Genomic DNA, 16,691 nt, shown 5'->3' with positions numbered 1-16,691 from the left:
TTTTCCATTATTTCCAATAACCATGTAATTACACAACCAGCCTTTTCAGCACCTAAAGCAGCTGCCCACTAAAGCCCGAATATGTATTCTATTGTAGTGTATATACCTTTGTTTTCCAAATTCTACAAAATGAAACATATCCATCTGCCAGATTTCACTTCTTTCGGTACCCCTAGGGTTACTTCCAGCAGGTAATGGAGTTTGGTTATATGTAGGACATTTTTTTTAATATTATTTCTTTGGCTTGTCGCTGAGTGATAGAGAATTTTTTTTTATTGTTCTTCATCACACATTCATTTTACATTCCCAGGAGCATATAACATTTCACCCATAATTTCATCATTGGCTGTCTCTGGGATTGCAGGAATATTAATTTGAGTTCCCCATTATTGTACCCCATTGTGTGTCAGTGACAAAGGGTCTCAACTTTCCTTTTCGTCTTTCTGGTCCCACAGATTTAATCCACCGTACGCTGTGTCTTATTTGAGATAATTTACCCATTCCTATAAACTGTATGTAAACCTTCTGAAGTGGCCATTTTGGATTCCAAGACATTGGGGAAAGGATACTGACATCAGCTCCTGTGTCTCACAAACCTTTCATTCAACACCATTCATTTGTATCATTAATCTGGGTCTCAGATCATTAGCCACTGTTGATCAGAACACACATTTTCCAAGTATTCCCAAATGGCCCTGTTCTTTCTGCTGGAGTGGTTTTGTCCTTAACATAAGAAAATAGTAACAGCTGAGCAATTCTATCCCCTGCATTAATTTGCATCTCCTTTTTTTTTTTTTACATAGGCCATAATTTTAATTTTTTCCTTGCAATCACCATCTACAATACCTAGATGTACAATAAATCCTTGAGAGGATAATCCACTTCTTCCCAAGATCATCCCTACAGTCTCTGAAGGCAAAGGACCACAAACAACAGTGGTTATTTTATAACATGGAATTTTGGGGGATAGTGTAAGAGATATATCTGTGGCCAGATCCAAAGCCCAGATGTGTTCGGTAAGATCAGCAATATTGACTTTTGAGCTTCCTGTCTGCTTGTCACCTCCTGGCTGATCAAAGGAGAACAGCTCGTATTTTTTGCTCCAGGGCCTCGAGCTGACAGGCCCCTCCATTCATTTAATGGTGGCAAGAGGTCACATTCTAAATCCCATTTAGATGTGCACTCATTACTCCAATGCTTTCCCTTCTTTACAATGCCTACAAATTCTGGGGAATCTGGGCATTTGAACATTGCAGCCAGAAGCTGCTTGTGCAAGGCTCTAAGTTAAATTACCATTGCTCCAAGTTAGCACACCTGCCACTTTGAGCCTGGAGGTTTCTAGCCTTACTATTTCTACAAAAATAGCCAAATGGTGAATTTGTTTTCTGAGCCTTTCACCTACGGCTTGTCCTGTGATAGTGGCATGATGCTCCTGAGAGCCAGTACCAGTTGTCTCTCTTATTCATTCATCTAGTGGGGCTGCTCATGCTTTTAATGATCTAAGTACTCTCTTACATTCAGTGTTTGCATATTATCATACGCCATGATCTGTAGAAACATCTGTCTGGTCTCAGGATCGGGTACAGCTCTATTTATAGGTAAACCCAATCTCTGTAAGAAGTCAGTGCAGGCTTCTCCAAGGCCTCGAACTGCCGTAGTAAATGTAGTGAATGTTTCGCCAGGCTCCCCAGCCATGTCCCAAGCATGACATTGTTCAATTACTACATTGTCAGATTGGATTTGTTCTTGTAAGTCAGCATAACGCCCTTCACCAAGCAATTGATATTTAACAGCATTTATTATCCTTGTTATGTTTTGTTGTTCTATTTTTATAACATGGTTCCTCCACCATGATAACCATTGTAACTGTTGACCAGCTTCTAGCACAGCTGACACGAACTCCAAAACTTTCTTAGCCCTCCACTCTCCATGGTGTATGAGGCACGCCATTACCAGCTGTCAAAGATAATGCCCTGTACATGACAGTTATCAGCTGTGGACAAACTAAAGCCCAACTAAAATCCCATACCTGGAATTAAAACAAAATCATATTTACAGAAGATGGCGACTAGCACACACAGCTTCTGAGATGTGGAAGAGCTGAACGCCTGAGTTGGTGAGTGGAAGGACCTCTGAACCCAGGAAAACAACGGTGAGGCTTTCTAAACAACAGGGAACATCGCATGAGACCTCCCTCCTCCTTGGCACAGCGGACTCATCGAGATTCTCACCAGAGATCTAACTGCCTGGGGTCTGCAGCGCTCCTAGCCCTTTAGCAGCAACTGCCAGCGGTACCAGTCTTGGAGTCCCAGACCCACACGGCAGCACCATCCTCCCAAAGTCCCGGGCCGATAGCCACCATACTGGCTCTGCAGGATCGCCATCACTGACGGTACAACCTGCCCAATCACACAGGAACAGAGAATACTCCATATACTCACCAAAACCAGGCAGAAACGCCATACAAGCTAAGCACACCAGGCGCTGGGCCTCCCAAGCTTGGAGAGCACAATGGAGAGACCCCAGGACTTCCCAGAAAGCATCTGGACTAGCAACCTAGTCTCCAGTTACAGTGGAACTTCCTAACTTGGAAGTGAAGCAGCACTGAGCTGGCGGGGCACATCAGCCCTCCAGTTTAAGACTAACCAGGGCCAAACCAGAAACAGAGAGTCTGGTTACCCCGATCCCTGCTGATGTGACCACCTTGAGAGTGAGTATGCCGTTGCGTGTCTGCAGAGCCCCAGATCCACACCCCTTCTAAAGCAGAAGCCAGGCATCAGTCCCCACCCACACACCCACTGTTGGAAACAGAGGGTCACTTGTGACATTGAGGCCCCTGCACTGGGGGTCCAGACTCGCCGCACCATCATCCCAGAGTCCCGGGTCTGCTAGCCAACATACTGGCCCTGCAGGGTCACTCAGACACTGACTGCACGGCCCGCCCAATCCCTCAGCGACAGATATTATGCTATATGCCCACCAAAGCCAAGCAGACCCGCCATACAAGCTAAGCACACCAGGTGCTGGGCCTCCCAGGCTTAGAGAGTTCAGTGGAGGGCCCCCAGGTCTTACCAGAAAACATCTGGACTAGCATCCCAGTCTCCAGCTGCAGTGGGACCTCCTAACCTGGCAGTGGTAGCAGCACTGAGCTGGCGGAGCACATCAAACAAGCAGGGCCAAACCAGAGAGCAGAGAGCCCAGATACCTCGATCCCTGCCAAGTGACCTGCCTGACAGTGAGTGCAACCTTGAGAATCTGCAGAGCCCCAGATCCAGGGTCCTTCTAAAACAGAAGCCAGGCATCGAACCCCTCCCACCCACATACCCACTTTGGGAAACAGAGGGGCACTTGGGACATTGAAGTTCCTGCTCTGTGGGTCCAATGGAGGAGTAAAGGCAGTTAATGCCAGAAATTGAGCCACGACCATCACTAGCGCCTGCGACATATACAGTGCAGAGCCCCTCCCACACACTCAAGGGTTCAACACTATCACTCTTTCCCCCAAGACACACTTCCACGCACACTTACACACACACACACAAATATATTTGCCCCGTTTGTGCCTGTGTACTTTTCTCCCACAGGTACAGCTAGTCCTCAGCACATGCTGAGGACATGGACCTCTCTCAGCTTCCTGAAGAACTCTCCAGATGCCAGAGAGAAACAGTACCAGTCTGAACTGCAGAACCCAAAAACAAACAGGGAAGGTTTCAGATAAGCCAATGGCCAGGGGTAAGTGAAAGAACACTTCCAACATAAATCAGGAAATCATGACTTCACCAGCAACCCCCAAAATTGATGGATACTCCAATTCATCAGAAGCACAGGAAAATGACTTTAAAGCTAAGCTTACCCAACTATTTGAGACTCATAAAGAGGAAACAAACAAATTCAGTCAGTTAAAGAGAAAAGGAACAAATCTTTCAAAGACTTGGCCAGTCAATTGGAGGTAAAGAAAGAAGAAATAGACAAAATTCTTAAAGAAACACAGGCAAACATAGCCAAACAAATAGAGACACAAGTAGAGATAAAGTGAGTGGCATATAGAAAGGAAATGAACAAAAAAAAATAGAGACCATCATAGAGAGACAGGAATCCACATTCAAACATATGAAGAAAATGGTGCAAGGCATGAAAACAGAATTAGTTTCAATAAAGAAAACACAAACTGAGAAAACCCTTGAGCTGGAGAACTTGGAGAAAAGATCAGGAACCAAAAAGGTAAGCATCACCAACAGAATACAAGAGATGGATGAAAGAATCTCTAGAGCTGAAGATACACTAGCAGAAATTGATACTTCTCTCAAAGAAAAAGTAAAATCAGAAAAGTCCCAAACACAAAATATCCAAGAAATCAAGGATGCCATGAAAAGACGAAATCTAAGAATAATAGGAATTGATGAAAAAGAAGACTCCAGGATCCAAGGTCCAGAAAATATTTTCAAGAAAATCATAGAAGAAAATTTTCCCAACTTAAAGAAAGAGATGTCCATAAATACACAAGAGGCCTACAGAACACCAAATAGACTAGACCAGAAAAGAAACACATCACGTCACATCATAGTCAAAACACTAAATCTACAGAACAAAGAAAAGATATTAAAAGCAGAAAGGGAAAAAGGCCAAGTAACATATGAAGGTAGACCTATCAGAATCACACCAGACTTCTCATCAGAAACTATGAAAGCCAGAAGGGCCTGGGCAAGTGTCATGGAGACTCTAAGAGATAACAAATGTCAACCCAGACAACTATACCCTGCAAAGCTTTCAATCAACATAGATGGAGAAAACAAAATATTCCATGACAAAACTAAATTTATGCAATATCTACACAGCAAACCAGCCCTACAGAAGATAGAGAAGGAAAACTCCAATCCAATAAAAACAACTTCACCCAAGAAAACATGGCATACAGATAATATCCCAACAAAAATGAAAAGAAAACAAGCAATGAAACACAGTAAGACCACCAATTCCAATACAAAAGAAACTAACATTTATTGGTCACTATCATCTATCAACATCAATGGACTCAACTCACCAATAAAAAGACACAGACGAACAGAATGGTTGAGGAAACAGGATCCAACATTCTGCTGCATCCAAGAAACGCACCTCTGCAACACTACCTCAGAGTAAAGGGCTGGAAAAATGTCTTTCAAGACTGCAGACCCAGAAAATAAGCTGGGGTAGCTATCCTAATATCTAATAAAATAGACTTTCAACCAAAATTAATCAAAAAAGATGAGGAGGGACATTACATTCTCATCAAAGGAAAAATCCACCAGGAGGACATCACAATTCTGAACATCTATGCCCCAAATACAAGAGCACCTACATTCATAAACAAAACATTACTAAAACTTAAATCACACATTGATCCCAACACCTTGATAGTGGGAGACTTCAACACCCCACTTTCACCAAGGGACAGATCATCTAGACAGAAGCCTAATAAGGAAATAAAGGCACTTACAGAGGTCCTAAATCAAATGGACCTAATAGATGTCTACAGAACTTTCCACCCAAATGCAAAAGAGTATACCTTCTTTTCAGCACCTCATGGAACCTTCTCCAAAATAGACCATATAGTTGGTCACAAAGCAAGCCTCAACAGATACAAGAAGATTGAAATAATCCCCTGTATTCTATCTGACCACCATGGAATAAAGCTGGACATCAACAAAAATGGAATTAGAAAAAAGCCTACAAACACATAGAAACTGAACAACTTGCTGCTCAATGATAGCTGGGTTAAGGAAGAAATAAAGAAGGAAATTAAAGACTTCCTAGAATTCAATGACAATGAAGATACAACATACCCTAATTTATGGGACACAATGAAAGCAGTGCTCAGAGGAAAATTCATAGCACTAAGTGCCTTCAAGAAAACATTTGTGACATCTCATACAAGCAACTTAATGGCCCAACTGAAAGCCCTACAGAAAAAAAGAAGCAAATGCACCCAAGAGGAGCAGATGGCTGGAAATAATCAAACTCAGGGCAGAAATCAATCAACTAGAAACAAATAAAACTATTCAAAGAATCAATGAAACCAAGAGCTGGTTCTTTGAAAAAATCAACAAGATAAGACAAACCTTTAGCCAAACTAACTAAAAGACAGAGAGAAGCTATCCAAATCAGCAAAATCAGAAATGAAAAGGGGGACATAACTACAGACACTGAGGAAATCCAAACAATCATTAGGTCGTACTACAAAAGCCTATATGTCACAAAATTTGAAAATCTAAAAGAAATGGACAATTTTCTTGATAGATTCCATTTACCAAAATTAAGTCAAGATCAGGTAGAAAGATTGAATAGTCCTATCCCCCCGCCAAGGAAATAAAAGCAGTCATCAACAGTCTCCCTTCCAAAAAAAAGTCCTGGGCCAGATGGATTCAGTGCAGAATTCTACCAGACCTTCAAAGAAGTGCTAACTCCAATTTTCTCCAAACTATTCCACAAAATAGAAACAAAAGGAACATTACCAAACTCATTCTATGAAGCCACAGTCACCTTGATACCTAAATCACAAAAAGACCCAACAAAAAAAGAGAACTTCAGACCTATCTCTCTAATGAACATTGATGCAAAAATACTCAATAAAATACTTGCAAACTGAATGCAAGAACACATCAAAGATATCATCCACCATGACCAAGGAGGGCTCATTCCAGGCATGCAAGGGTGGTTCAACATACGGAAATCCATCAATGTAATCCACCACATAAACAAATTGAAGAAGAAAAACCACATGATCATCTTCTTAGATGCCAAAAAAGCATTTGACAAAGTCCAACACCCATTCATGTTTAAAGTCTTGGAGAGATCAGGTATACAAGGCACATACCTAAACATAGTAAAGGCAATATACAGCAAGCCTCTAGCCAACATCAAACTCAATGCAGAGAAACTTAAATCAATCCCACTGAAATCAGGGACAAGACAAGGCTGCCCACTCTCTCCATACATCTTCAACATAGTACTTGAAGTCCTAGCCAGAGCAATAAGACAACTAAAAAAGATCAAGGGGATACAAATCGGAAAGGAAGAGGTCAAAGTGTCACTATTCGCAGATGATGTGATATTATACATGAGCGACCCCAAAAATTCAACCAGAGAACTCCTCCAGCTGATAAACACCTTCAGCAAAGTGGCAGGATACAAAATCAACTCAAAAAAAAAAATCAGAAGCCCTCCTGTATACCAAAGACAAAAGGACCGACAAAGAAATAAGGGAAACAACACCCTTTACAATAGCCACTAATAACATAAAGTACCTTGGGGTGACACTAACCAAGCAAGTGAAAGGCCTGTTTGAGAAAAAGTTCAAGTCTCTGAAGAAAGAAACTGAAGAAGATCTCAGAAGATGGAAAGATCTCCCGTGCTCATGGATTGGTAGGATTAACATTGTGAAAATGGCCATCCTGCCAAAAGCAATCTACAGATTCAATGCAATTTTCGTCAAAATACCAACTCAATTCTTTACAGACCTTGAAAAAAAAATTCTCAGCTTCACATGGAGAAACAAAAAACCCAGAATCTCCAAAACGATCCTGCACAACAGATCATCTGGAGGTATCTCCATCCCCGATTTCAAGCTGTACTACATGCCAACAGAAATAAAAACTGCATGGTACTGGCATAGAAACAGAAAGGAGGATCAATGGAACTGAATAGAAGACCCAGAAATAAACCCACACACCTATGAATACTCGATTTTTGACAAAGCAGCCAAAACCATTCAATGGAAAAAAGACAGCATCTTCAACAAATGGTGCTGGTCTAACTGGATGTCTATATGCAGAAAAATGAAAATAGATCCATATTTATCACCCTGCACAAAACTAAAGTCCAAGTGGATCAAAGACCTCAACATAAAACCAGACACATTAAATTGGTTAGAAAAAAAAGTGGGGAACAGCCTAAAACTCATTGGCACAGGAGACACCTTCCTGAACAGAACACCAACAGCACAGGCTCTAAGAGCAAAAATCAATAAGTGGGACCTCATGAAGCTGAAAAGCTTCTGTAAAGCAAAGGACACCGTCATCAAAACAAAACAAATGCCTACAGATTGGGAAAGAATCTTCACCAACCCTTTATCTGACAGAGGGCTAATATCCAGTATATATAAAGAACTAAAGAAGCAGAAAAGCAACAAACCAAGTAATCCCATTAAAAAATGGGGAACAGAGCTAAACAGAGAATTCTCGATAGAGGAATATCGAATGGCAGAAAAACACTTAAAGAAATGCTCAACTTCATTAGCCATTAGGGAAATGCAAATCAAAACGACTCTGAGATTTCACCTTACACCCATCAGAATGGCCAAAATGAAAAACTCAAGTGGCAACACATGCTGGAGAGGTTGTGGAGAAAGAGCAACCCTCCTCCATTGCTGGTGGGAATGTAAACTGGTACAACCACTTTGGAAGTCAATCTGGCGCGTACTCAGACAATTAGGAATAGTGCTTCCTCAAGACCCAGTTATACCACTGCTAGGTATATACCCAAAATTTACTCAAGTACACAGCAAAGACATTTGCTCAACCATATTTGTAGCAGCTTTATTTGTAATAGCCAGAACCTGGAAACAACCCAGATGTCCATCAATGGAGGAATGGATACAGAAATTGTGGTATTTTTACACAATGGAATACTACTCAGCAATCAAATATGAAGAAATCATGAAATTTGCAGGCAAATGGTGGGATCTAGAGTGAAGTATCCCAGAAGAAGAAAGACAAACATGGTATATACTTGCTTATATAGACCTACAAAATATGATAAACATAATGAAGTCTATACACCTAAAGAAGATAAACAAGAAAGCAGACACGGGGTAAGACGATCAGTCCTCACTTAGAAAGACAAATGAGATGTGCATTGGACGTATGACAGGAGTCCACCGCAGATGGCATCTGAAAGACTGTACCAGGCAGCGTTTCAAAATATATACAAGTCTCATAACCAAACCTTCAGCATAAGGGGAGTTAGTATGACGTAGAAAGGATAGGAGCCCCAGAAGGACCAAATATATCTGGACACAGGGGTTTTTTCTGAAACTGTTTCTCCAACCAAGGACCATGTATGGATATAACCTAGAACCTTTGCGCAGACGAAGCTCGTGGTAGCTCAATAACCAATTGGTTTCCCATAGTAAGGGGAACAGGGACTATCTCTGACAGGAACTCAATGGCAGCTCTTTGACCTCCCCACCCCCCAAGGGAGGAGCAGTCCTGCTAGGCCACAGAGGAGGACTTTACAGCCAGCCCTGAAGATACCTGATAAAACAGGGCCAGACGAAAGGGGAGGAGGTCCTCCCCAATCAGTGGACTTGGAAAGGGGCAGGGAGAAGCTGAGGGAGGGAGCGTGGGATTGGGAGGGAATAAGAGAGTGGTATACAGCTGAGATACAGAGTTAATAAAATGTAACTAACAATAATAAACAATAATAAAAAATCATATTTACATAACCTCACTGAGTTTACAAAGAACCGAAAACTTCTTTTACAAGGCATCCAGTTCCTTGAGGCAAGTCCAATCTTCATCTTCAGAATACCAGCAAAGAGCAGTCCAGCAATCCAGCAATAGCAAAAGCAGCAGCAGGAACCAGCAGCAACAGGGGGAGCAGCAGTCACCATTCACCAGGCAGTTGATCTTAACAATATTCATTCCCCTGGCTCTGTTTATAGAGCTTTCTCTGTTGACTTTTTGTTGTTTTGAGACAGGGTGTTTGTGTGCATACAGGATCTTTTATTCGCCTTCCTCCATTTGTCACCTTAACCATTGTAACCATTGACCAGTCTCTATAACTGCTGACAGCTGTTACCAGACCTTTCCAGTCTTGGGAATATCTATTTTCGATAGTCTAGCTATTTACTCCCTGTTTAACATAAGAAGAATGCATTCTGTAAGAAATAATAGCCTTTAAGACACCTCAGATCTCTCATTTCTAGAGAACACCACGTTATCTCGTCATAGTCCTGAAAATCACCATTAGCATGCATGTGCTGTACAATCACTGGGAAAACTGATGGTGATTTTTGTAATCCCAGGCCACCCCTCTTCTAGCTCAAGATTAACCTTTCTCTCAAAACTGGCTGTTTTTCTTTAACCCTGTCACTCTGCACAACCTCCCTCTCCTCCCAGTCTTACACCCTGCTTCCCACCCTCTAGTGCCAATCTTGGTTGTGTGTGTGGACAGGTTTTTGTTGTAGTCCCTACTGTGGGATGTAAGAATGCTTTGTCCATTGCTGATAGCATGCTCTTTGTCAGCTGATAAATAGCTTTGTGAGAGGGTGTGTGATCCTTGTCAACAGGAAACTGTCTTGTGAGTGGGGGTGTGGGGGGATTGGTTTGGGCCCCTGAAAAACATCCTGGTGTGGACTTTAAGAAGGTAGAAATAGGAGCCCATGGACACAGAATACTAAGCTTTGTTTGCTTTGCTTCATCTCACATCAAGATGTTATTAGAGGGAAACCTTTAAGAGAATGCTTCAAAGTTGCTGTGCCTATCTTTGCTGCCCTTAGCTCTGCAGATCCCGCCCTCCCCCCTAACTCCCCACCCTGTACCCCCAACCCCACACCCACCGCTGAGGGCTGAGGGCTGAGGGCTGTTGCTGCTTTTTGCTGTTTGCTGTTGGTTCTTGTTTGTTGTTGCTGTTTGCTGTTTGACTGAACTGCTGACAACAAAGAGTAGAATCACCTTGAAGAAACTACAACTAAAGAGGTCCACATCCCCCATCCCTATTAACCTTCTTTCTCTCCTTCCTAAGCTGGGTGGGTTGGCAAAGAGGTAAAGGTGTTTAGGAACCCCATGACCCTAACCAGCAGGAAGTAGCTTAAGAGAACTAAGTCTCTCTCTCCATTAAGCTTCTTTTTCTCCTACCTTGTGTTGGGGTGTTGGAAGAAATTGGGTGTAGAAGGAAGAAAGAGATATAAGGAATCTAAAAATAAAGAAGGCTTTTAAAATCAAAGCCAACACCACCCCACCTAGGAGTTTCATGGACTTGAAACCGAAAGTGTGGGGTACTAGGCAGGACTAAGATCTGCCATCTACACAGGCTTGTCTCCCGCTTTCATTCTGCTGGACGCTCCTGCTCTTTTTCAGTCACCTTCTCCCTTTTTTGGGTACTATTTGCTTTCCATGCATTTCCACCTCTACCCATAACCTTTCCAGTTTCATAGCCAATTCTGCAACCCTTTCAGAAATGACAGAATAGGGTGACCCTTCTGGCTTTCATACATTTTTGTTTGTTTGTTTGTTTGTTTGTTTGTTTGTTTGTTTCTCAGACCCCTTCATTCCCACTTGCAGTTTTTTTCAAACTGCTCAACCATTCTCCATTCTCCCACAGTCCTTTTAAAAAATAAGAAAAAAATTTTAAAAATCCCCTCTGGGACCAAATCAGGAGAGAACCCAGCAGCAGCAGCCACCATAAACTTTTTTGATGCCATCTTGAAATCATAGTCATCACTTCTTCCCTTGTCATCATTTCCACCAAGTTTCCTATTTTGCCTCACCACACTTTGTAGCTGGGACTTTTTGGCTACTTTACTGGATTCTTGCATCTACTACCTTTCTCCAGCATAGTTCTTCCCAACCCCCACAACACTAGGTAGGCAAGAAAGGCTAGAGAGGAAAGAGGGGTATAGATCTCTTTAAACTATTCCTACTGATTAGCAACAATGAGTTTCTTGGGCCAACTACAATCATCATCATTAGAGTATCTCCAACCAGCAACCAAGAATTTACCAATCCAGCAATCAATCAGCCACAGCGGGGGACCGGCACAGCAGGAGCAGGGGCAGCAATAGGAGGAGCAGCAGCCATCACAGACCGTCCTGGGGCTCTCACATTTATTCGCTTCTCAAGAGGCCCCAGAATTTCAGATGGAATCTGTCTCCAGCCGTAGTGGGTAGTTCAGTCATGTTATGTTTTTGTTTAAACCTCAGGTGTGGGGTATGGAGCCTATTCAGAGTGTCCACTGTTTGCCTCATGTGTGCTCTGAGACGGGCTCTTTGCCAGCTGCAGATAGTTTAATTTCCGAAGACTCTAGAGAAAAAAAATGCCAGTGCCCAGAGAGAGAAGGGCAGTTCCAAGGAAGAATTATGGTGCTCCCCCTGCTGCTCCTGGCTGCAGAACTAAAGAACGTGAAGATAGCCTAAAACGAAAATTGGACTTACACAAGGAACCCAATGACTCTAACCTCTCCTACCTGGTGTTGGGGTATTGGAAAGATTGGAGTGGAGATAAAAAGTGTGGCAACACAGAGCTGGCAGAACCATGCCCCTCCTAGAGTATGAGACAAATCATAGCTAGCAGCTGTGGGGAATCTGAGTCAGCCCCAAATCCCACACCTTGGATTAAAACAAAAATATTCACAGAACATAACTGGGTATTTTAAGAAACAAAAATTCTCACTACAATAGCACACCTATAATCCTAGCCACCCAGGCAACACAGAGATGTGCATAAAAATCCCTGTCTCAAAACAAAAATGTAAGCCAATTTATAAATGTTTTAATTTCCATCCTAGAAGACATATTACAATGATTGAGGGGTGGGGAAGGCTACTGGAATCTATCCAGGTGGCCTTCTTTTCTCCCTAGTGCAGGGCCATCTGCCTTGGTTTCTGAGAGATGCCTAGCCCCATGCTGCATAGAGGTCAGATATCCAGGTGACCCACAAAGCTGGGATCAGCTTGTCAGCCCACAGTTGGAATCTACTCAGCAGCAATAAGATTCACCCAGGCTTGGCATTGCCGCTCACTTCAACCACCCGGCATCCTTAGAAGAGCAGCCTTCGGTAGGCCTTCCAAAGGGCTACCTGGGGCCTTTGGCTGACTTAAAGCTTCTTTATCAGTATATCTACTTCATGTGTGACCTTGTATACATGCACCTGTATGCTCAAACATATGTTCAGTCTCAAATGTCAGTTCACAGGCACAGTTCATAGTCACAGTTTCGGACACAGAAATTCTCAAGGCCATGGAGGTTGAGATACACCTCTTGCTAGGCTGTGATGGCACATGCTTTTAATCAGGAAGCATAGGAATGGGATCTTGGTGAGTTCTGGTGTACAGAGTGAGTTCTAGAATATTCAGGGCTAAAGAGAGAAACCCTGTCTCAAAAAAACAAAAAAATAATAATTTTAGATTCACGGAACTTTTTGGCATGAATTGAAGCAGGGGTCCCCACAAACCAGATGCACTGACACACTGCTGGTATAGAACCACCAGAAGGGGGAAGTATAACCTCAGAGTTTCAGACTGATTGCAGAGCCAAGCAGCCTTCCTGCCCTCCTCATTGGCACAGGTGGGGACTCCATGCTCTCCAAACCTTCCTCCCCACTGCCTCCCACAGGGACAGCAGGGAGTACTTACTTAACAGCTCCTCACTGCTGAGCTCAGGGTAGGAAATCAATGCTCAGGTCAATTCCAGGTATAAGTCACAAGAAACAATTACTGCACATCTGGATGGCCAGCTTTCTTCTCTCCTTTGATTCTTGAAGAATATGTCATTGCTATGAACCACCTTGTCACTTGTTTCTAAGATTTGGACATTAAGATTTGGGTGGTGATAATGTTTGTTTCTACAATAGAGTGGCCATGCATCCTAGACTGACCTCAAACTCTGTCTTGGAAGATGTTCTTGACTGCCTGATCCTCTTATCTCCACCCTATAGTCCTAGAATTCTGGGCATGCATCACCTGATTTTATTTTTTGCTGGACAAAAACTCAGAGCTTCCTACATGCTAGGCACACTGAGCTGCAGCACTAGTCCTGTTATTTACTTTTTGTTTGAGAGATGGAGTCTCACAGTGCTCCAAAGCTACACTACTGCTCACTCTAAGCCAGGCTGGTCTTGAACTAAGGATTACAGGCACCCTAGCTCTGACATCTAGTCTTAACAAAAATCCACAAACTCCCTAGAACTGGCTAAATGTGAGGGGGGACATGATCATCCAAGGGGTGAGGAGAGAATATCTTTAAACAGTAGGGATGAGGCTTCATCTTCCTGGTTTTGTCAGCTGCATGTCTGGACATGGCTTCTGTCTTCCTTTCTGTCCCATGGTGCTACATAGAAGAGTTAGATGAGGTAAACTTGAGGGATGCTACTCAGAGCACACCTTCAGAGCCACCTGGCTACACAGGTGATAGTCCTGAAAACTGAGGCATACTGACCTGAGTTTTCTTGACATGGCATGGGATTGGGACAGCATCCTTTCTCTCTCTCCCATGGAGCTCACAGCTCACCAGCTTCAGAAGAAGTCCAGCTAGAGCTTGTTTATATTACTTGTAAATACTCTTAGTAGAAAACACAGATAATCTAGAAAAAAAAGAGAGAAAGAAAGAAAACACAGGGTCAGTGGTATAGATCTGTAATTCCAGAGAAGGAATGCAGAAGCAGGAGGATCAAGAATTCAAGGTCTTTCGGCTACATGGAGAGTCCCAGGCTAGGGTGACCTACAGGTGCACCTACTCCATTGGGACAGCTCTTGCCCAGCATGCCGGAAGCACTGGGTTTGTCCCCCAGGATCAAATAAATCAGGCGTGGTTAGTAAATCCTGTAACCCCTACATTTGGTAGGTAGAGACAACAGAATTGAAAGTTGAAGGTCATCCACAGGTACATAGATGATTTTAAAAACCCACAGAATCTAGTGCACAGTTATACTACCTAAAGTCCATTGGCTAAGGGCAGGAGGATCACCAGTCCTTGGCAGCCTGGACTTGATACAGAAAGCTGAGTCAAAAAAATAGGAGGGAAGAAAATGAAAGGATCCATCACTAGAAGAAACTGGTAGTTCACTGTGGCAATTAAGTCATGTGCTTTGGCAAAAGAAAAACAAAAAGACATGAGTATAAAGTTTAGACAATCAGTCGTAAGGAAAAAAGAGTAAGGAAAGGTTGGAAAACTCTAGATACTGGTATAAGGTGTGTATTTGTGCATGATACATGCAAGACCATAGAGGTAGGTGTGTGTGTGTGTGTGTGTGTGTGTGTGTGTGTGTGTGCGCACATGCACCTGTCTGTCTGTCTGCCCTCACACATTAATCATATGTATAGACCAGGAATAGTGCTTTCCCACCATAATTTTTGAGACAGGTTATCTCACTGATCTTAGGCTAGCAAGGTCCCACATCTGCCTCTCTTCACCAGCAGACCTAAGATGAAACACGGTGCTGCCATGTCTGGTTTTCAGAAGGTCCTTTCTTTGCACTGTGACACTTTACCCATTCACCCATCTCCCCATCCACAGTGTTCAGATCAGATAGTTCAAAATGTTTAGGTTTTGCATATGGTTTTTCTGAATTCCACTCAGCCAGGAACTCACTTTTGCCTACACTGACCTTGAACTTCTGATACTTGACAGGGCAGAGTGACTCAAGCCTAGAATTTCTACATTGAGGAATTAGAGATAGGAGGGTGAGGATCCTGCTCAAGGTCATCTTTGGCTACAAAGTGGCCTGCCTGGGATAGAAGAGACCCCGACTAAAACACAAATGCTCAATGTTATAGTGCACCTAAGGAGGAACTCAGCCAGCAGAATCCACAGCAAGTAAAAGTCAGCTGGGCAACACTGACTTTCATTCCAGCCTGAGTTATAGATCGAGACATTGAAAATATTGATGGAAACATGGTGAGGAATTCTAAAGTTGCCTGAGGTGATCTCCTTCTTCAAGTCCACAAAAGAGTAAGCTCAGAAAGGGAAGTGCCCGGCCACATGAGGAAGAGGAACACACCTAAACACCACATGGGGTAAGCGTCCCCTGCAAAGAGTTCTGGGGCACAATAGGATAGAGTGCCGCAGAAACCCCGCAGTTTCTGCCCAGGAGTGACTTTGACAGTGAAGCTAAAATGGATCAGCTTGGCGTTCCCCCTGCAGTCCATGAGGATATTCGTGGCGTTGATGTCTCTGTGGACAACATGATTGTCACGGCAATAACTCACTGCATGTACAATCTGGGTAAATATCCTTTGAGCCTCGCTCTCCTGTAAAAACCCCAGTTCTAGGATGCGCCACAGCAGCTCTCCCTCTGAGGCATGCCCCATCACCAGGTAGGTGATCTCTTCCCTCTTAACCATGTGAAACAGCTTGATTATGTTAGGACGGTTAAGAGATTTCATGACGCTGATTTCACTGACAATAATGGAGGTGTACTTATCTCTAAGAGTTTTTACAGCCACACGGGTCACTGTGGGCACACAGAAGGCCAGGTTGACCTCTGGAAAGTGTCCGTGGCCCAAAGCCCTCATCATTTTGTAGTGGGTGGTGAAGGGGTCCTCCACAGAGGAGCAGGCCTCCATGTCCTGCTTCAGAGTCAGGCCCTCCTTCATATGGCCAGAACCAAACTTTCAATGAGAAAGTTGACAGAGTTAAAATCAGGCCCAAGGAAAGTGTTTATAGCTATGAATTCCTATATCCAAAAGATCTACACTTACATACACCACACACATACACTAAATCTAAACATGATACAACTATCTGTGCCCTGACTGAGAGTCCTTCAGGGCCAGCTGATGGGCCTTAGACAGAAGGTCACAGTGAAAGTCAGGAAAAGTCTCATAAAGGTCAAGAGTAGCAGTTGGAAAAGCTAGAAAAGTGGAGGCAGGGGGATCAGTTCAAGTCCTCTTTGGCCACACAGGGATGCTGAGGCCAGCCTGTGCTACAGGAGACCCTG

The 16,691-nt window shown here is 43.2% G+C and overlaps 1 protein-coding gene across 1 annotated transcript; it reads right to left on the bottom strand.

The window, feature by feature from the left end:
- Positions 1-15,594: 15,594 nt before the first annotated feature.
- LOC129684480 (sperm motility kinase-like) lies at positions 15,595-16,347 on the bottom strand (the record flags this gene model as incomplete). The annotated part of the gene is given in 2 exon segments (XM_055617637.1): positions 15,595-15,732; positions 15,735-16,347. Coding segments are annotated over 2 exon segments (751 nt in total), but the record flags the coding sequence as incomplete, so codon positions are not given.
- Positions 16,348-16,691: the final 344 nt, after the last annotated feature.

The sequence above is a fragment of the Psammomys obesus genome, unplaced genomic scaffold (genome assembly GCF_907164565.1).
Source record: "Psammomys obesus unplaced genomic scaffold, mPsaObe1.curated_primary_1811, whole genome shotgun sequence".
Taxonomy (NCBI): domain Eukaryota; kingdom Metazoa; phylum Chordata; class Mammalia; order Rodentia; family Muridae; genus Psammomys; species Psammomys obesus.
This window is presented reverse-complemented; position numbering and strand designations above follow the sequence as displayed.